The sequence below is a fragment of the Rhipicephalus microplus genome, chromosome 5 (assembly GCF_043290135.1).
Source record: "Rhipicephalus microplus isolate Deutch F79 chromosome 5, USDA_Rmic, whole genome shotgun sequence".
NCBI classification, from domain to species: Eukaryota; Metazoa; Arthropoda; class Arachnida; order Ixodida; family Ixodidae; genus Rhipicephalus; species Rhipicephalus microplus.
Genome location: NC_134704.1, coordinates 129,833,438 through 129,856,342, shown reverse-complemented (window position 1 = coordinate 129,856,342; position 22,905 = coordinate 129,833,438). Strand labels below are relative to the sequence as shown.

General features: G+C 44.0%; 1 protein-coding gene and 1 long non-coding RNA gene across 2 annotated transcripts in view; both read right to left on the bottom strand.

The window, feature by feature from the left end:
* Positions 1–3,446, bottom strand: part of LOC119173719 (uncharacterized) — a 51,162-nt gene extending 47,716 nt beyond the window's left edge. The window contains exon 1 of the mRNA XM_075895942.1: positions 2,944–3,446. Within this exon, the coding sequence (XP_075752057.1) occupies positions 2,944–3,051 (108 nt within the window). The 5' untranslated portion in view covers positions 3,052–3,446. The remainder of the gene's footprint in view (positions 1–2,943) is intronic.
* A 10,592-nt stretch (positions 3,447–14,038) lies between these two features.
* LOC142817380 (uncharacterized) lies at positions 14,039–18,468 on the bottom strand. The gene is made up of 3 exons (XR_012895198.1): positions 18,424–18,468; positions 17,022–17,126; positions 14,039–14,113 (listed from the first exon to the last, which is right to left on the bottom strand). It is a non-coding gene; the product is annotated as an uncharacterized LOC142817380 (long non-coding RNA).
* Between the last annotated feature and the right edge of the window lie 4,437 nt (positions 18,469–22,905).

The following is a 22,905-nucleotide window of genomic DNA, read 5'->3' as shown; positions in this document are numbered from 1 at the left end:
AGCACGGGTGAACGGGAGGACTGCCTTCGGGAGGTGGTTAACATCACTGAACAATATCTCCAGACCTGCGGCCTCCAATGTGCTCCAGAATATACATAAGCATATACATATACATAAAGATTGGTCTGGCTCCGCTGCAATACCCCAGCTGCATCACACTGTGACACAGCTCAATCACTTAATCCAAAGGGTAGCTAATCGCTTCAGTGGCTTTAAAGAGCATGACACTCTAGAAATGGTACAAGCCCTCTTTTACAGCCGCGTAATGTATGAAACTCCCTACCTGAACCTGAAGACAGCAGAGAAACAAAAACTAAATCTGCTGATACGAAAGACTACAAAGCTTGCCCTAGGACTGCCCCTAGTGACCTGCACTGGCTTCGCATGGGAGTTCACAATACGTTGGTAGAACTCGCCACAGCACACCTCATCAGCCACGCTGAGAGACTCAAGCTGTCACGGACACAGTGCGCCGCCCTTCGACAGACAGGGTACGAAACCACCCTAGAACCCGACAAAGAACGCAAAGGCAAAAGACAGTTACAGCTTCAAGAATGCCTTGAAGTTCAGCAGATCCCTCGCAACATATATCCTCAACATCACCAAGCACGGCCGCTCACCAGGGTTAACATGATCAGGAATAACCATTGGACCCGAAGGCACAATACGTGGATGCAGCCAAGTATCCGGGCAGTAACTCCTTCGCAATTACCATCACAGATTACGAGGACACGGCACTGGTGTCAATGACCATCCTCGTCAAACGTACGGACACAGTTGAAGAGGCTGTAATAGTACTCGACGCCCAGGCGAGTGAGGATTCCATTGTGGTCTTCACCGACACACAAACAGAGGCACAGAACTACCTGAAAGACAGGGTTTCCATGGTGGCTATTAAGGCACTAAAACACAAGGACACTCCTCTCCCCCTACACATGCATCGTGTTGGTTCCCTGTCACGAAGGTCTCGAGGGAAATGAAGCGGCACACACAGCGGTCCGGAAATGCGTCAACTGGACATCCGCGTACGAGATCCAAGGCACCTCCCACTCAACAACACAAGCAGAAGCACGAGAATGCATACCGTCAACGTACCATGCATTACAGCAACATTATCGACTCGAACGCAGGTAATACCGTCCCCCACATCCAAAGCTCACAAGAAACAAAAGCTCTGGCGCCTTTAAAGCAACATGTTCACCCACAGCGTACGATTGCACCATATGAGACCAACGCTGTATAGCTACATCTGCCCTCACTACACTGTGGTAGACACTTTGGCGCACCTCCTACTGCAGTGCCAAGTAAGCGTCCCATCCCATGGCTACAAGCAGCAGAAACAGATGCAGACCCAGACCTACTGAATGAATCCTGGGAGGCTGAAATCTGCCAAACAGGACCTGGTCGACCAGTGTCAACTCGTTGCTCAATTCGGACGGGTGGTTCAGGCCGGAGGGTTCCTGGAATAAGGGACCCTCCCACCTTAACTCACATGCTTTGCCCAAGATATGTCTTCTCTCTCTCACTATAGTTCTTTTCACACATTTAGACAAGCAAACCAGGCACCAGCCCACGCATAACAATGAAGTTGTCCCATGATTACTTCGAAAAGTGTTGCAGGGCCTCCACAATACACAGCTGCGATAGCACCATTGGCATTTCCCGGACCACCGCTGTGCGCTCGTGTGCTGATCCCAACAGTGGTGGAGTCCACATGTATTCCTTTGGACAGTGTTGCAACATATTCCTGAAACTTTTGCACAGTAATGGCCCTAAAAGAACACTACTTCAGGAACACGAAATAAAGGTGTCAGACTGAAAACAAATGTGGAGAATCCGTGTTACAACACTGAGCAAAACATATAGAAAACAAAGAGGCGTCCCATAAGCAGGTAAGTATTTGTCCTGCAAAGAAGAAAATGACATCAGTATCAATGTGAAAAATAATCTGGGCATGACCTTAGCCCCGTCATGACTTCGTGATGGAGCAAACAGTTAAAAGGATGAAGATCAGTAGCACAATCATGGCCGCACAAAAGAACAAGGTCATCTTGCCACTTCTCTGAGTCAAACAGGCATCAGTGATGCTGAAAGACAAATGGGTGAAACAACGATGTGGGTAATCAGCTGCGGGTAAACAGTTCTTGCTTTAACTTTTCATTTCTCAGAAACAAATGACAGACTGGATAATGAATGACAAAAATACTGAAATATTAAAGAAGCAAGCTAAAATTTGCGCATTCACCGGTTAAGCAGGCAAAACTCTGTTGCCCTTTGCGTACTTCCATTGACAATACAAGTTATTGATAACCACGTCGAAATGAGAAAAAAAATTTGTAAAAGAACTCAACTCTGATTTGCTTTGCACATTCGACCATTGGTGAATTTATACATTTGTATTGTGCGTGTGACATGCTGTCAGCCGCAGTATCGGAACAAACTGCACATTAGTAGGAGACGCGAACTCGATTGACGACAGTGAATGAAAGAAAAAGCATCAAGATTGTACTTAAACTTCGTAACCCTGTCAGTCAGAAGTCTTGAGCAAAAGGGTGCGCAGTTGCGGAACACATACGAATAAACCTTCATTAAATGTTGCCACTTGCATCGACACGTTACAAGCTCCTTGAACGTGATCCCAAATTCATAATCATTCATAACGAACGGAGCTGACGTCCTGGCACCAAACACGAAATAAAAGCGAGTCGAATTACCAAGCACGACAATGTCATCAGATGTCACTGCCATGCTTGTCATCACGGCCCAAATGTGTCACATTTCAAGTCAGCCAGACAACGCATGGAATCAAGCATACAAACCTAAAACGCGAAGACTTGAGGTGATGGCAATCAACGTTTTTCGCGGAGTACCCACGCTAGGCGATGATCACTGCGATATCATACGGCGTTTTGACAGAGCGCGGCTAAATCAGAGAGGAGTTACCTTGTTTCCGTAGCCATCCACACGCCCCCGCTGCTCGCACGAGGTCAAACAGCACTCGAGCATGGTTTTTGCATTAAAAAACCGCCTGGCTTCGTTAAAAATTTGCATCAGCTTCGACGGGGCATTGGTCGGAGAAGCACATGCGACCGACAGGACGCGGCCACAGACGCGGCGCGGCAGCAAAACAAAAGTCACATGCAGCTATATAGACAAGTAGTAAAACCATAGAGAAATGGTAAAACAGGGAGTATGTCATGAATGTCCGATTCAGTTTAGCACATGGCACCCTAGCGGACATTGTTTTGGACGTTGAGGGGGTTGAGGTAAACGTGTGTGAGTTCTAAGCAACAACTTATCTTTATTAAGGCGGAAAGCCTTAAGTGCCTCAAAAACACGGAAGCTGACCACCGACGCCGTCGGCATGAACAAGGTTTAAAAAATTATAGCTTAGAAGGTTGCTGACACAAAAACTACAGTGTCTAGAAATATACTGCCTAGTGTGCTGAGCGCGCGCATTCCGAACAAGGAGGATACATAAAACTTTTATGTATCCTTGATTCCGAACGAGAGTGGGTGGGCCAGGGTGGCCGCGCATGTGATGACTGCACTCAGATGCCACAAGCGACGCTGCGTGTCGAGAGGGTGCACGAACGCGCGAAATTCCTCTCGTCCTTTTACTGCTGGAGCTTCGCCACGTTCAAAATCAGTGTGTGACAGTTGCCATCTGATTTACTGTGAAGTTCGACGGCGCCATATGTACACTGCAACACTCTGAGATGTTAGAAGCTAAGCGGCACTGCAAAGAAAGGAAGTGTATTGTGCCGCTGTGTCAAAGAAGTTGTCGGTCAAACAAGGAAAAGGTGCCTTGTTCCCCGCACTAACGGATCCAGCACGGTTTCCTAAATGAAAAAGCAGGATCAAGAGGGCAGACAGAAGGCTGAATCCGAAGGCTGTCGTGTGAGAAAAGCATCCTGAGAGTGACTACACCAAACTATCTTTTCGGATTAGGGTGAACGGTGTCGGGAATGAAATCGCCATTTAGGCAAAATTTCAAATATTAATATTTATCTAAAAAATCGAAAATACCCTTTCGAATCTCATTCAAACAGTTCTTCTCCAATGTCAACGTCGGACTCCTTTTCCAACAACGTTTTGAGTATCGTATACGGTGAGTGTCAGATTATTCATTGGCATGTTATCATTCTTTGTTTTCACTTGAATCCTAATGGAATGTAGGCTAAGAGGTAAAGGTTTTCGGGGCTTCTGTGATAGTTCTTGCTCTCAAAAACAAAGCACATTTCAAAAAATAACTCCGGAGGTTATACTGTCAATGGTTTTAAAAATTAATTTCTTTGCGTACTGCAATCACTTTGAGCATCTATCTATCTATCTATCTATCTATCTATCTATCTATCTATCTATCTATCTATCTATCTATCTATCTATCTATCTATCTATCTATCTATCTATCTATCTATCTATCTATCTATCTATCTATCTATCTATCTATCTAGCTAGCTAGCTATCTATCTATCTATCTATCTATCTATCTGTCTATCTATCTATCTATCTATCTATCTATCTATCTATCTATCTATCTATCTATCTATCTATATGACTATCGAATCGCCTACGTCTGGGTGCCCTCACGATCACCGGCCCCCTTAACTTAGGGTCTTCAAAATACTTTGCAAGAAGAGCCAAATGTTCGTGAAACGCCAAAGCTGGTTCCAGTGTTGACTATCCAATTTCTTGCGTATTTTTAGCGCCACTTCATAATGTTTCTCTTAATAAAAAAGTACAACAGAGTCACCTTGCATAGCATTGATTCGCAAGTTACGTGGGATCTGCGTCCTTTTTTTTTTTTTTTTTTGCGGGCAGTAGTGGATGGCGAAATGTATGCCACGAAATGATCTTCATTTGGTATTGCAAAGCGTCAGTACTGTGAAAGCAGTCGAGTAGTTCCTGTACAATAAAGCATAATGTAAAAGAACCGTCCGAAAATGCAGAAAAATAATAGTTGGCCTCGCGTGGCTCGGCCTCCTGCAGGCTTCGTAGCGCTTGCGGAGCGCAAGGATTGAACGCAGATGCCCTCACTCGCACAGCAGCGCACATGCGGGTGCTGCCGGCAGTCATCAGCTGCGGGGCCATCTCCGAGCCCACGCTCAGCACACTAAGCAGTATATTTCTAGACACTGTACAAAAACGTTGGCCTCGCACTTTTTTGCCAAACTATGTTGCTGGTGGCTTATAGTAGTCATCACTAGAAACATTGTTTGCTGCTGCGCTTGCCAGATAATTAATTACAAACTTCTCGTTATTGTTTAACTGTGGTTTAAATTTGTTGTTTCGGTTTCGGTTCAAAAGAGCTTCAAAAATGACAATGTTCGTAAGTTGAAGAACTTCCCGCGTCAACCGATCTGTGACGCGGTCACGCGGCGACGGGACAGCTTTCGGTTTAGTGGCACTGTCAGTGCAACAAGCTTTCGCTAGCAGACGAAAACGCGTAGTTGCCGTGGCAAGACGCTGGAGCGGCCGTTCAGAAAGAGCTTTGACAACAGTAAAATATCGCTATTTTTCATTGTGCTGCCACAGCAACGTAATGGTGTGTAATCTTTAGCGGTGTAAAGCAAATACAGTATAAATAATCATGGCTTTCTGAACTGCCAAGGATAAACGGTGCTTGATAGCATAACATAGACGAGTATGTCCATTAGTTGCTAGTTGGGGTTCATTCGCAATTTATCTTTAGGCGCCAAAACACTATCACACAATGTCCCGTGTCCCATCTTCTGATTGTGTTTTCTAGCTTCAAAAACAATTGTACATATGTGGCGCAATATCTCGTGACATAATGCACTTCCACTTTTTTGAAAAAAGTTACGTTTATTTGCACATGCAACGCAGTGAAAAATATTTTCAAGTATTATATTTACATGTGTGATGCGCACAGACTGCACAATACTTAAGTCTCAGGCAACACCTTGTAAATTCATTTGTAACTCTTGAAAAATTATTAACCAATGACTTCATGAATGGCAATATACACAAGTCATGACTTCTTCCTATACCTGCTTCTACTTGCTCACCAACATGGTTCTGCTCACTAACGGGCAGCTTTCGCTTCTTTGTCGTGGACTTCGAAATTGGTAAGCGGGCGAATTCGGGAATACTAACTTTGGAACGCTTCATTCGACGAGGTCCAACTTTCCCCTGGCGATTTGTAGCTTCGTACCACCGATGACGTGGGTCAAAGTCTTCATGATGTCTTCCTCGGGAAAGTGCATATTACACGCTCATGATGTGTTGGACAGTTTCTTATACGCACGTGAAATAACGTGATCCCAAGCCCTTCGCTGCTTAGGTCACGCGGGGCAAACAAAAAAATGTCGTGGTGTGTCCGAATTCCTGTAGCCACTCGTACAGCTGGGGATGCAGCATGTTGGTATGATGTCACGCAACACATACAGATCACAATAGGGCACGGTGACGTGCAAAACTATTCATGCTGAAAGCAGCCTCCACGAATAGTGGCGTGACGCGCGGCAACATTCCCAGCCAGGGAAGGTAACGGGAGTGACAGGAGCGAGCATGTGGTGGGTGAATCCGGGTGCGACAGCAGCGCTATATTTGTCGCTGACAGCGGCGGCGCCGCGCAACAACGCTCAGTTTTGCAACTTACCTAGTTCTAGACAGTCTGGTTCTAGAAACGTTGCGTCACGTCTACCTAGCGTGGGCAGCTGTCGACTATGTCAGCACATAGCACTGTCAGGCTGTGCAACACTTCTGCACGGTCCGCATCAAGAGGTCCTCTCGAATAATAAATGGGACTGCAGCGTCACCAAATGCAAAACTTTCTGTGCGTGCGCGGCGGCTACGTACTCACGACAAGCTCCGAGAAGTATAGACCGGGAACAAACGCGACAAAAAACAATGCGGCTATGATATGTCATCATAACTTGTTTCATTGACTGCAGCATGGGGACGTGAGGGAAGGCGACCCCCATATTTTTTGATAGTGTCAGTAGCTTCAGAATTTGAACTTCAGAAGTGCTCTAAAATACCTTAGAAGCTATGTTCGCTCTTGATATTTTAAAAAATGATATAGGCATGTTCAAGCGAATCCATGTCCCACTAGGCTATCTCGGCCCAGAAATTTTGCGACAGTACCCTTTTAAGTGGCCAAAATGTGACGTCATGAAGACGTCACAGACTGTCACATTTTGTTATGACGTCATTACATGACCTATTACGCACTTGCACGGTCTACCCTTCCACCGAGGTCACTTGGTGAAATGTGGGCCAATCACGGATGCAGCGCAAAGGTCAGGGTGGCTTATAGAATGGGGAGGTGTGAAAAGTGTCCGCGGAAATCGGTTCACTAAGTATGCCTCAAGGGGCGCTGTACGCATGAGCGCGTTCACAAATAAAAAGGTCACCCAGGGGATTTCCCCGGAGAGTAAAGTACGAAATTAGGTGCAACCGAGGAAGAAGTAGTGCGTGAAAATTTGAATTAGAAAAAGGCCGATTGAAATAATACTAAGCGCATCAGTCCGGGCTTAGATAGGGTTCCCGTCAGCTACATTAACGAACTAGGACATATCGCTAAAGGAGCACTGCTGAAATCCGTAGAAAAGTGCTTACAGGAAAAGGAAATAGCAGGCACTTGGCGGAAAAGTAGAGTAGACGATTAAGACGATAACCTGTTTGTTCTTACTAAGTGTATAGAAATATTTAAAAAAAGAAAACAGGCCCTTATACGTAGCTTATCTGGACATCATTGGGGCGTATGACAACGTTAATCAGGAAATTTTGTGAGATATTGAAGGAAGTGGTCATAGATGACGACTGTGTACAACTTTTGAGAGAAATATACCGAGAAAATACAGCTTGCATGGAATGGGAAGAAATATGAGTGACAATGTCAGCGTCGAAATCAGCAAGGGACTCACAGGGATGTCCTTTGTCCCTACTGTTATTCATGCTGTGCATGATGAGGATGGAAAATGTGCTAGAAGGTAACATTGTGTTTATTCTGTCACACAAACAGGCAGGCGCAATGGTTGAGAAGAATCTTCCAGATCTAAGTTTATGCAGACGATATTGTCCTATTTGCGGACGAAGACGATAGCAGCTAGCAGATATATGCGGAAGGCGGGGCTCTAAGACTAGAATTTATTGCAACGAAATGTGTATTGATTCATGTTATTCATTGATCATGAATACTGGGTGGTCTAATACAGGGCCAAGAAATACACAGGCTAAGCGAGTACAAGTACCTCGGAGTATGGGTAAATAAAGGATATATATATATATATATATATATATATATATATATATATATATATATATATATATATATATATATATATATATATATATATATATATATATATATATATATATATATATATATATATATATATATATATATATATATTTATATATATATAGGTACAGGAAAAAAAACATCGGTAGCAAAATGAAATGGCAAAGCTGCAATAATAAAGCTCAGAGCGTTATGAGGATACCTTAGGTACGAAGTGTTTCGAGGTCTGTGGAAATGCGTGATGGTTCCGGGGCTTACATTTGGGAGCTCAGTTGTGTGCATGAAGTTCAAGGTGCAATCAGGAATGGATGTAAATCAAAAGATTGTGAAACACCTCGCTTTGGGCGCCCACTGGAAGACGACGAACGAGGCTGTAAAGGGGGATATGAGATGGACAGGCTTTGTTCAAAGGGAAGCTCACAGCAAAATTAGATTTGAGGAGAGGCTTAGGAAAACGAAGGAGAGTAGATGGGCTGGGAAGGTGGTCAGGTATTTGTATAGGAAGAGCGTGGACGCAAAGCGGAAAAAAAGAACTAGGAGGCTCGCAATTAAATACACGGCTGGCAGTGTGAGCGATATTGCACCAGGGAGCATTAAGCGAAAAGTCAGGGATGGGGAGAGGATCAATTCATAGGACGAGAGAGATGGAAAAGGAGCCGTAGCGCCACTTGCCAGCTGCGCAGAACAGCCTTTGATCGCTTGTTCCGACCCTTGCCACGAGGGCTTAGGTTTGTTCGGGCAATTCAGAAAGAAGCGATTGGTTTCGGCTCTGGTGGTAGGACTAAAGTTGCAGTAAGCAGAGGTCTCGCCATGTGCTATGGGGTAGAGAAGAAAACGAGTGGTGACTGCGGCCGTTTCAAGCCTGCACCCCAAAACCTGGTCACTTCTTGAAAGAGCGAAAAGTACACCTCAGCAGGAAATTTCTCTAAAACAGTGACATTGTGGAAGCTGAGGAGCCAATACCTGGCACTGCGAAGATAAAGCAGGTGGCTTTGAGCCCGAGAAGGTAAAGAGCATCCAATGAAGACTTATGCTCTGCTTTACTATATGTTTCGATTTTTTTCTCCTATTGGAATGAGTGCAAAGCGATGAAAGACAACCAAAGCCCCTTTAAGAAGCATGCGGGACGCTTCAGAAGTGTGATATATTCAGGAAATAAAATTTGCACCCATTCAAAAGCAAAAGCTCGTTAGAAAATACACTATCAGACTATAATTCGTAACTGCACTAGAATTAAACAAAGTTCATATGTGTTTAAGGCCTTCTAACATATGTCGGTCTGCACTGCTTGTTCTCTCTTCTCCACAACAGGCAGCACAACATTGAAACACCCGCGCACATGTTCGGTGACAGCGGTCGATTTGGTAGCATTCTCCGGCGTCGTTATCACCGTAGACGGAGGGGTGCGAAAAACGAAAGTCACTAAAGGCGAAGTTGCGCGCCTGCAGCTACCAGCCATCGAGCCCAACTCGCTGCTTTCATAAACCGAGGTGGCGCTCTCGGGAGTAGGACTGCTGCTGTCGAGGTCATCGTCATCGCCAACACGGTGTCGTGGGTCGTCCACAGCGACCGGCAGCTCACCGGGAGGAGCAATATCCTTGTCACTGCACTTCTTTCTGATGGGGGATATGTTGGGCGTAGAGGACGTTGGAGTAGCTTTGAGTTTGCGGCAATGGCCACGCCACGATTGGCTGCCGAAAGCAAAGCGTTTGCCCTTGCGACGCTGCTTGTGCTTCTTCGCCGCGCTTTCGCGGGATGGCTTCGCGGCCATGGCCGCCTCACCGGCAGGCGACGGTAAAGGCGCTTCGATTGCGGTCGGCTTCGTAGCGACGTCGTTTTCCGAGTGTGTGCGTGGCCTATCGCGGGACGCGTTTCTTCTCAGTTCGCCGATAGGCGCCGGTGGTGGTTCGACGGATTTCGTATTGGCAGCGTCAGTTTGCAAGTGGTTCCCGGCCGAATCGGGGGTCGGAACCGCGCGTGTTGGCAGGCGCCCTCCGCCGAGCCTCCAGGGTGCGTGTCCAAAGATGGACGCTATAGTAGCCGCCTGAATAGCGTCGAAGCTTCCCGGCATGCCTGTCGACGGTGTGTCGTCGTCCTGCCGCGAGTGCCGTATGTTCGGAGGCGACACTGAGCAGATGTAGGAAGGCCTCTTGAAGACCGGGCTGGGCACCACCGTTAGCACCACCCCTTCGCTGAGCGAGCTCAGAGTGGGTGCAGCTGCAACCCCTCGCTTCGTCTTTCGTCGAGGCTTGCTAGGCATTGTGGTGTCGAAGTGCGTGGTGGTCCTGCACGGCGAAAAACACAAATGGAAGCCCGAGCATGACGAGCAGCCTGTGTTGAGAAACTTAAAATACAAGATATAGCTTTTTTCGAACTAATTGTACGATCATTCTCCACATGGGCGCGATGACAAACCAGAGTGTTCTAACGTGCATATGAAAATCGTGTGGAAATAGTGGACCCTAAGAATGTGGTAACATTGCGTTGCTCTAAACTTCAGAAAACAAGGGCCATAATTACCAATCCACTCCCAACAAAAAGTTGATACTCTACTCGGAATCGACCCTAACATCGCCTTAACATGTCATTCATTCATTCATTCGAGAACACAGGCTTTGTAAGTAATGATGCTCTTTTGGAAGTTTTGAAATACTTATCTGGCCACGCAAACACCTTGAAGGGATTCTGTTGTTCGTTGCTTAAAGAAAATGTTAAAAAATAAAAACAAACAAGCCGGTACTGCGGGTTATCGCACATAAAACGGCGAACACAACTCTGATTCGTTGCACGATACTCAAAAGTTGAGCCGGTTGGTTCATATTAAAATACGAAAAAAACAACAGCGAAGTCTGGACAAGGACGCAGAAAAAGCACATTCAGATGTAAAAAGCGTTTGCTGCTTTCAGGTACTGACTAATTATGAGGCAGATGACCCCCCCCCCCCCCCCGAACTCTATAAGTTGTGCGCGTGCGTGGGATAGGGTGTTCGAATATATGAGGGTGTGTCAGTAAAGTATTTACAAGTCCGGTGGCGGTTAGTGAATTAATGAGCCTCTTCTGCGTCCTCGTCCTGAGTTTCGCTGTATTTTTTTTTCTTTCTCGCATCTAAACAGGATATTGAACGGTGGTCTGTACAACACAACCAATGGCTGCGTCTACAGGTAAAATGTCACGGCACGCTATGAAAACTGTAGTAGCGCTGTGAGCTCACTGTGCATCGCTAATCTTCGTGATAGATGCGTGCGAAGTCGATGGCTGGGGTGACATTTTTGAGGGAGTCCCGCGTTCCCCTCGAGTGCGCACGGATGGCGTGCGTGGCACAGACGACAGAGAAGCGGTCGAGCTCGGAATGATATCCACGGGCGAATCGAAGACGCTGTCAGTGGTGGCCTCAGAAAGCAGGCTCAGGTAGCCCACGAAACAGTACATCAGTATGGCGACCTGTGCAAAGATGTTTGCCAAATAGATTGTGACTATGTAATTCAATTATTTCGAAGGGGCTGTCAGTTGAGAGACGTGAGCAACTGGTCTCGGTCTGGTACTCGTGTAAGTTTCGGAGACCATTGTTACTACACTACTCTCATGCGTCATCTCGTAGACATCACCAAGGTAACGCTGCTGTTACATAGCGTTGCAGCAGTAAAGCTCACTCCTCCATTCAGTAACAACCGACTCCCTCATCCCACGGACAGATAATAAGTGTATACCATGCACCTTCGTGCCTAAATCATTGCCGTATCAGGTAGTTCCAATAAAGCATTTACGAAATGTTCTCGTTCCACTCTGTTATGACTTGGGACTCTAGAGTGTAGGCATAAGTAATGAACTTTGCACTGACGGCGACACAGGATACAGGGCACCTTATTTATTACAGGTGAACATAGTCAGTGTAGTACATCCTAAATATACTTGGGAGAGTCAGTAAAGAATTACTTTCTGAAGGGATGTGGATGGCCTTCAATAAATTTTCCTCAAGAACCTTCGGGGTCATCACCGTTCTTCTGACTACGCCGAATGCACGACAAATGCCTCGCCCATGTTTTGACAATTTAGCCGGCTCTGTGCTCCAACTTCACACTCTCTTTCGTCCTCGTTCCCTCCACCTGTTACTACAAGGCCGACACCACTGAATACAGGAAAGTGCACCTAACAGCTGTGCTCTAAAATGAAAAACTCATGCCAAGAAACCAAAACTTACTCTGACGAGAGCTACTGCTGTAAAGACAGCCAGCGGAGTCCAAAAGTGCAAGCCTCCTCGAGTCTGAAAGGAAGATAGCAGTGTAATTTGTGATAAGAGCAAATATCCCTACACTGTTCTATTGAGAGGGATGCCTCAAAGTGATAGCAGGAGGTGCGACAAGTGCTGATATTGCATATGTAGTTAACTTTAATGAAGACGATGGGCCGCTCAGTATAGGCCCGTGTAGAGGACGTGTCGTTTCCTGGATTAGTAAATGAAGCGAGTCCGTTGATGCGCTCTCAAACCACGGAGTGGCCCGGAAAGAGAGAACTGAAGTGCCGGGAATGTATCACTGCGTTATTGGCTCAGGGTTGGATACGTTTTTTTAGAAGCCTTTTTCAGAGCCCCTTACCAATAAAGCATTGCAATAAAGTATGATATATAAAGATGAGCTGGGGAGTCAGCACCCGTGCTCAGGTTACACACTAACGAAATAAGGATGCGGGGGGGGGGGGGGCATTGCCTTACAAGAGGTGCGAAGAAGGTTCAACTGCATTTCCATGTGTGTCTATAGCTTTTCGTAAATGCAACTCTCAATCATGCATCCCTCGTGAACAATCACATATTTTCCTCGTTCTTATGGATGGCTCAGATAGCCGACAGTTACAGGTCGAAGAGTTAGAGACTTCAGTATCCCATGTACACATCAGCAGCATTATCCAACTAAAGGTTAACGTAGTTTATACGTGACATTGCGTTCAATCTGCGTGCTTATAGTAAGTTTATTTTGTGTTCATTTTTGTGTTTGCCCGTGGAGAAACGAAAGATTTTTACGTAACTCGGAGCCAAGAATGGAGGCGAAAATTAGGGGTGGCATCTGTTAAAGGCTATGTAGTGGGGCACTATTACAGCTGGTTTTTATTTCATTAATGATATTGCTCGGGATTTATGTGCTAAAGAGCATGATATGAGTATAAGGCACGCCATAGTGACGATTCCAGATTAATTTTGGCGCTTTTACGCGCACCAAAATTTCAGCACCACACGGGGATTAATAGCATTATGCGTCTATTGAAATGCCACCGCCACGATAGGCGCCTTGTTGCGAGTGCCTACGGAAGGACGGAGTTCCTATACTAGCCTTTTCCAAATTAATGGCGCAAATACTTCGGAACCGCCTAGAAAACTCTACAATCTCTCTCGGAATAAAGTTCATAATGAACATTGAGAGTTTATTATATGGGTGAACTAATGAGAGTTCTTCCTAGTATTTCATGAATAGCTGTCACAACCGCCGATTGATGTTAGAACTCTAGCGCTGTTGCATCGCCATTGCTTCCGACAGCACGCAAGCTTTACTTATGCAGTAGTGAAAAACGAAATGTGCAGAGCACTTATTGAAATCCTAGTTTGAACGAGGACAGCAAAATGGGCTTTTGGTTCATCATTAGGTTGCAGTTTTAAGGTCACTAATCTGTTTTATTGCTTTCATTTCTGTTGCCTTCTGAAAGGAGTGTCCAGGACGCTTTTTGAAAGAGGTGCTTAAGTCAAGGCACAATTTCCTGTATAGTTTAACTTACCTCTGAGCCTATCAGGGCACGTGGCGTGATGTTGACTTCAGTTGATTCGTTTACGCTATCCCTTCGAGCGTAAAGTGGAACCTGCTGAAAACAGGACGATATCTTCATATATATCAAGCGTATTCACTATCTACATGTTTATGATAAAGAAAACAATATCGGCTTTAGGGAAATTAAAGTAAACTAAAAAATATCGAATAGAACATAAGTAGATGGCCCTGCATTTCTTACCTTCAGTAGAATAAGTGATGTTTTGTTGCGCGTTCATGACTAAGTGGCTTGATGCGCATTTCACTATTGTCTAACGTAGGCCAACGTTAAAAGATTCTTCAAAAAATACTCCCCTCAAGAAACTGAGCGAATTTCAGTGGTATCCTCAAAACTCTAGGAAGCCTCGCAATACTATCGAACTCTCAAAACTTTCGAACACGGTCCCCCAAAAGCGAAGTGTTACATCTCAGGATGGCAGTCACACGTACAGCTCTCTTCTTAATAATTGTGGGGTTAAGCGTTCGAAAACCATCATATGATAATGAGACACCGTAGTGGAGGGTTGCAGACATTTAGGGCACCTGGGGTTCTTAAAGATCCACCTAAATATAATCACACAGGCCTCGAGAATTTCTGCTTCCATGAAAAATGGGCCCGCCGCGGCTGAAATTTGATCCCGTGAACTGCAGGTAAGCAGTCAAGACAGCTCTCTTCTTGGCTTAATCGAGCCAAATCTTGTCCCTCTGCGCCGAACTGTAATTAAAGGGAAACCAAAGTGAACGATAAAACAGTGCGCCACTTGCACTAGTGGCACAAGGCTGGAACCATCACGGCAGCTAGTGTTCAACCGAAGTTTTGCTAATAGTGTGAAGCTTTTGATAGACATTCTAACTTCCTGTTGGCATGTACTAAATATGACTAGACTTATCTCTACATGTGACTTGACTACCGGTTACACAACCTAGTGTTAGTTGTACGTTACTGTATGTTACGTGGTTTTTAGTAGGAAAAAGTAACGTGACTAGAGGTCACGTGGTTTATGCCGGGAACAGGGCTTGTGATTAGCTATATATTACGAGATGTTGCCCGAGTTCAGTAACGTTACAAACGTCACGTGATTTGGTTACAAGATGGTGAGTCATGTTACAAAATTTTGGGTACCACGATCAGTTACGTGATGTAACACGATTGTATTAGCTTGCTGTTATGTTTTTGTGTCACGTGATTAGATGGTATGTGATGTTACATCATTTTAGATCATGGGAATAATTATTACCTGATGTTACGTGACTATTGGTCACCTGAGTAGTTGCTACGTGATTAAGCGATTTCAGTGCCGTCACGGTAGTTGTTACATGATGGCACGTGTTTTAGTCAGGTTAACAGACTTGCTCGTCATATTTTTGCATTCGACGCCGCACAAATTGGCGCACTTGTTATATGAGTGAAAGAAGAGTTCAGAAGACGAAGAGTTCGCGTAGGTTCACGGTGATCACGATGCCTGTTCGCACTACCCGGAGCAAGGAAAAACTGAGAAGCCTCCACTCCTAATAACGCTGTTTCTAGTGAGGGACTACCATTGCACAATACTGAAATTATTTTTATCACGTTCCTCCTTTTTGAAACTCGATCCTTCATTATAAAACACTAATTTGAACGAAACTGAAGTATATTTTACACTGATATGGGATCCCACCCAAGCTAATCTTATTTCTGCTCTAGAAATGGTCCAAAATAACTCCGCACGTTTTATTCACTCTAACTACAGCCGCACCGCCAGTATAACTTCCATGAAATCAGACCTTTCCCTCCGGCATTATCGTAGTGCAGAAAAGTGTCACGCGCATGGCCTTGTTCCATAGAACGTATCATCACCCTCCACTACGCAATCGCCTCATCCCTGAGCCATCTTGAGTGTCCCATAGCACAGACCATTGTCATAAAGTCGGACTCGCTTTATGTAATACTGCGCACGTTTATCATTCATTTCTGTCAGAAACCTCTCGCGATTGAAATGACCTTCTCGCGGACGTTGTCATGAACAGTTTCGTGATTTCGTAGCTAATTTTGTATACTCAGGATTTTTCTAAACACATGTAAGTTGACGTTTCGCTCCTTGTTTCATATGCGTTTTGTTTTACTTTTTGTTTTGTTGAATTTATTGTTACGTTTTTTTCTTTTTCTCGTTTTTTTTATGTCAAAGTGCCACTCCCCTTCTGTAATCCCTCTGGCCCTGAGGTGTATAATAAATTAAAACTGAACAAAATGAAACACTCATCACGCGAGGGGATGCTTGGTAAGAAATAAAACGCACAAACAGAATAGAAAGGGGGCAATGGCGCCTTGGAAGTTCCTGCATTAGCTGTCTAAAATTTGACGACTGTTAAGCCCAACGCAATTGTTTGTCGGTGAAAATAGATCACATTGTCTTTTACGAGAGCCAAAGTGTTAAAATAATAAGTTTCGAAAAATTCGCTGAGCTAATATGACCAACATGCCCAGAGAGACGGAAATTCATGACATCACTGTGACGTTCACTTAACTTCCAGCGAGAAATTAAGGATAATGAAACTTTGACAATCGTGGTCTTTTCAAATAACACACATGTCATAGCGATGTCAGTGACAATATAACCTTGAAATTATAATTTATCTGCCGAAATTGATATATTTCATTTTAGTCTCCCTTTAAGCGGTGGTCAAGGTTGTTTTTGAGGCACCAACGTGGGCTTCTTCAATGTCCTCTGATATAACGTGGATTCCTTCGTTCTAACGTTTGCTCAGCTCTTTCATTATACATGAAGACGTAACCATTAGTTTGAAAACTAAAATATTGTAAAAAAATGGAGCCCTCAATAGTGAAAAGACATTTAACGCTAAAATTTACGACACTCAGAGAAAGGTGCTCTGAGCCGATAGGCCGAGCTTGTTAAATATTTCGACGCAACAGCTAAAGCTGCTCAGTTATTCACATTTCCACAACACGCTGTCACACTCACTTGTGGGAAAGTGGTCTGCACTGTAGTTATGCAGGACAAACACCAGAGGAGGAACACAGAGAAGCTGTTCCACGCGATGAACAGCTTCAGAACGCCTCTAACCAGCTGCGCAAAACAAGTGTGTACATCAGTGTACGTTAGTTCACGAAATTGTACAAGTGCCAGTGATTTAAAGTTTACGAGCCACACATTCGTTTTTTGTGCGGCATCTCCTACTTAATTGCCTACAAGCATGCGAAAAAAAGAAAAAAAACGAAAAAAAGGATAGCGCATTGACACAAGCACAGCAGGGAAACAATGTTACTTTGCAGAGAGTTGGCTACCCTGCATCGTCCGGGTTTTCGAAAATGATTACTACACTGGCCGAGATGTCCATGCAGAATTAGCTTTTGTGTGTCCGTTGCGAATGTGTATACGATGACTGCTGCAAGAGAATAATGTATAAAACGACGGCTGGATGATGCAGGGGATGAGACAACTGCTTTATTACGAGCACGTTAAAAACACAACGTTAATTGTTATTACAGCGTAAACTGGGTCCATCTACAGCTGTACAGCGTTGGGAATATATGCTGATGCTGAAGACGATGCAATAGCAGAGCGTCTGCTAGCAGAGCATCTTACCACAGCGTGGTAAGATGCTTCTTCAGTCAAGTAAAATAAAACGGCTGACATGACATGCGTGTAGACGCCAAGTATGTAAAAGCACTGGAATATACACGTATAGGGGTATGCTAGATTGCTTTTTTGTTCTGCGCAATGTGCCTGTTAAAAAGTGTTAAAAGAAATAAAAGCGTAATTTCGTATGAGCCCGACATTGGGTCATCTCTTACATAACTTCCAGCACTACTCCCATGTCTGCCTGGGGTACTCAAGCATAAATGGATAGAGCTTGCGAATATCTACCTTAGAAAGAACTTATGGCAGTTGGCGGTCAAACATTTGATTGATTTGTGGGGTTTAACGTCCCAAAACCACCATATGATTGCGGTCAAACATTTATTGTTTTTGCCACATTTATTTCATCCCTCAATCTCATGGTTCGTGCTTTGAAACCGCTGAGACATCTTGAAACGACAGGGCTGTTTCTAGAATGCCATCAAAACGTGTCAATGCCTTAGCTGCTGAAAAACAAAACAAAGCTAAGGGGACCCCTCTGGCTTGCTGCAAAACTCGCGAAAGTGTACGACTGCTTGCGTGTGTGCAGCCAAGGGGGGGTTAGGGGAATCAAATGCCCTAGAAAATTTTTGAATCTTGCTTTCATAATTTGTATATGTATGCGTATACGCACATACATATATAAGATACACAAATATACATAATGTATATTTCAGACCCCACTCCCCCCATAAATGTCTGACGTCCTTGACTGGTTGCTAGATGACAGTTATGAATGACTTACCTGAGAGTCGGTGATGGCATCCGCCTTGCGTTGACAGGCATACTACGAGCAAATAAGTTTATGTTTATTGTTACTATATAAATATCATAAACACTCTCGACTCAGCCTTAAAAGAAGACAGTCTATGCTTTCACACTATCGATATGTGCTGAATTTGCAGACATACTACATGTAAGATGACATCGGCTTTCAGAGAAAGAACTGCGACATTTCCGCTAGTCATTTATTCTCCCAGTATTCCGTCACTAACGCTTACGATGTGCCAAATTTCGTTATCCAGTGTACGGCAAGACAGTTCGGAAGTTTTCCCGATTAATGAAACAGCCTTTTTCATCGGCGTAATCTAGCAAGACAAAGAAAGAAAAGCATAAAATTTCTGAGCACAGTAGATCAACAGATGTAGGCGATAAATTTCTGTGCACAGTGATGAGTGATTAATAACAAAGTAGGTCACCAAATTAAAATATTCATCAAACTAAAGTATTTCTTCCCAAGCTAGTGATATTGCATACACCTCCTAAATGTCGAATGACTTTAGGGATGTCATTAAACTTATTGCAGTGAACTTGTCCATTCTAAATGAAAGGGCGATAAGGCACCAGTAAGCCAGATCACCGTATATTACGAAACATTATCTTGGGTAGCGCAACCGCGGGAAATAATGTCACTGGTACAAAAAAAAATAAACACTCAACTACATGCTCTAACGGTGACCTTAACTGTTGTTGTAAGTGGTAAACTCACTGTAATTTGTTTACTCCATCAAGTCTATAGTTCGCTTAATTAATCTTCGCTATACGTGCGAAGCAAATCATATTCAACGAAGACAAGGTATACGGATGTGATGGCGGGTAAAAAAAATAAGCGAGCTTCATAAACGTTGTCAGTGACCAAAAGAAAATGAGCAAAGTGAGTGAGCAGCCAATGGCGGACTACAAGACAACAGCAGGCCAAACACTAACAGCAGGCAAGAGCAAAGCTCTGCAAGTTGGGCCCTAAACAGCACGCAAAGACGGCATGCAAGCGAAGCAACTGGTGTGCCGGCAACTGCATGTTGGCATAGATTTTACAACGCATGTGATATTCCCGGCGCGGTGCCAAACATTACATTGAGAGAGAACATGCAAGCATAAGAACAACACTATTTCATCTACATGACCTATGGGACAGAAATATTTTGACACTTACGTAGTAAATGACCCATATCAGGAGAATGTCGCTGGCCGCGTTGGTGGCGTACACAAAGTCAATGATAACATTGACACTCACCAAATCTGTCGATGAGTGAAATGCACCATTTTTTTTTTCAGCAAAGAATATATTGAATAAAAAATTCAACTATCTGCGCAAATACGTGAGCAGTTACGGACGAACAGTTTCATGTTTCCCCTTTATGGAAGCCTTATTAGCAAACAAGATGTACCTTAACACAATCATCGCAATTGGAGGGTAGAAATACACTACTCTATAAGTAACAAAAAAGTGGACTGTGACAAAATTGCTGACGCGTCTTATGTCACGTGAGTATACTTCTTCAAAACGCTTAACCGTACAACGTTGATTACAGCTATACGTACAAGAGCCTACGATTTGGGCGAGTTAAGTATTTCAATGTCTTATTTATTTAGCTTGTACCTAGTTGTTATGATCGTTATCACTATTATAATACTGCTCAATGTTAAACTCCACAATAAAACTGTTTCATTACTCAGACGTTTATGAATGTCTTGATGTTAGATATACAATATACAACTCAAGCGTTGTTAGTATAGAGGTAATGAATTTAACGTAAAACATTTCGGGTGCGATAATTAACGGTGCCACCTGCAGCCGATATTGAATGCGCTAATATATTTGGTTTTTCTATATACTTCCCATGTGTACGCATTGATGCTTACCTGACTTCTCAGCTACGCCGAAGGTTTCTCGGCTCCATGGCTGAGAGCGCAGGATGAGGCAGAGGCAGTTCCAGCCCTGCAAAAACCAACAAAGGCTTAATTCTTAGCGTGTTTTATCAGCTTGTTTGTTCTCGAGAACTGCTGTACCTGCTTTCACCGATGTCTTCGCTTCTACGCTTCTTTGTACCCGGTGACCGTTACCAGCGTGACTCAGAACTTATAGAGTCGGAATACTTAGGTAGGCCTTGGTTTCATCACAAAGTACCTGATGTTAACATGGTTTGCGACAAAATATTCATTCAAAGTGAAATTGCATTGGCCTAATTGGCGCACATACAACGAACCGAGGTTTTCATAAGCGCACCAAAAAACTGCTGAGAAGCCGTGTTGAAAAATATGCCTAAATATTATCGGTATGAGTATGAAGCTCTATTTCCCTTCTTAAGCCGAGAAATGCTCGCTTAATTGAATGCGAGAGGCAGACTTGGTGCTCTTTTATCAACGAGACATTCGTGGGATCGTGTTCGTTGCTTCCACAACACTGACACTGCGTTAGATGCGTGTGACTTCTCAGTGAGCAAACTGTAAGTCCTCGCAGAGCGCAATTTCTGTACAAGGTGCCTCTGTACACTGACGATCACTGAGACAGACGACAGCGTGGCATGCCACCACAGCTTTACGTCCAAATGCATGCCTGAATCGCGGGGGCAACAACAGAAGCAAACTAGCGAGTGCGAAGTTAGCAAGCTAGCGAAGAGGAATACAACGTTTTCTCTGAATAGTAGAGTGTTTGTGACAGTTGATTTTTTTTGTTCATGAAAACTAGATTATGTAAAAGGGACAAAAGTACAGGGCAAGAATATTGAAACGCGATACTTGGAGAGCGCGGTTGCTGGTAGGAAGGGGAGGGCGGTGATAGTTAGGTTGTTTTTGACACATGACAACGGTATACCACAAACAACCATTCTACCTGTGGTCCTTGCTGACTCTATATATATAGCGGAGCGCTGCTTGTCATGACTTCAATACACTATGCTCGTGTGCTATTCTGCGTTAAGTGTCTGAAACTGGTGGGTAGGCGTTACGAAGAATTTCAGTGATGCAAAGTGACTTTACGGGACGCCGAGATAGGTTAAAAGGCTCTTGCCTTCATCCTCACCCTCACCAATAGGAGCCACGGGCTCCGAGTAAATATGAAAAGCGTACTTCGCTAAAGAGCATGTGTCAAGCAAAGCCATACTGCACCTTTGAAAGGATAACAAAGTAACGCTTCAGCCTTGGTTCTGCTTTTTAAAATGCGAAGCACTTCTTTGCGTGTTATCACTTTTGGCATCCATCCATCCATCCATCCATCCATCCACCCATATCTATCTATCTATCTATCTATCTATCTATCTATCTATCTATCTATCTATCTATCTATCTATCTATCTATCTATCTATCTATCTATCTATCTATCTATCTATCTATCTATCTATCTATCTATCTATCTATCTATCTATCTATCTATCTATCTATCTATCTATCTATCTATCTATCTATCTATCTATCTATCTATCTATCTATCTATCTATCTATCTATCTATCTATCTATCTATCTATCTATCTATCTATCTATCTATCTATCTATCTATCTATCTATCTATCTATCTATATACCCGCTTATGTCTGGGTGCTGTCGTGATCACTCCCTTAACTTGGCGTGAACCGAAATAGGTATGGAAGGGCAAGTTGGTTTGACGAATATTACGCAATGGTCAGCAGACGAATAATGTCACAATCTCGTCGCGTGCGTCGTCAAACACTTTCCGCCTGACAGTGGCACATACCCGAGGGCGGGTATGCATCACTGGTATGTGGGTATACTCTAGAGGTGATGGACGTTTAGTATGTATCCACGAACGGCGAGAACACACATAGGTAGTTTAATGCAAGAGAGTTCAGCAGCGTTGACCCGACAATTTCACTGGATAGCTGCCCAGTAGGAATCGAACCCCCGCATTAAATATGGTAATCAAGTATTCTACCACTGAACCACGCCATGTTTCACAACTACTTTTCGAATAGACCCTAATGTTCATGAAACGTCAATCCTGGTTGTAGTTCTGACTATCCAATTTAATCAACATTACACATGTACTCATATGATGCAGCCGTCCCATCGGGTTGACGTCAATATTACTTAGGTGCTATCCGCTGAAGGTGATTTATGTAGCAGTGTTCATCCTCACGAGCACCAGCGCGTCATATCAGCTTATCGCTCCTGGTGTTGCTAACACTCATGTTCCTGCTGGCATCATTGCGCAAGGGCAAACAATGGGCTATATAAACATCTGCGACACTTCAACATTCACCTCTGCGTGCAACAATTGTACATATACTCAGGGTCTTTAAATAGCGTGTCGCTCAATAAAAAAAGTGCAAGGTCACCTTCCCTCCGCATGCTTCACATAACATCAATCCCCAAGGTATGCGGGACCTGTGGTTTTTTATTTTTTATAATATTATGTTGCGAGCACACTCGGTTGTATTGTTAGAAGCGTCATCAAGTATTAACACGACATTTCGTTTTAGCCGATTGAT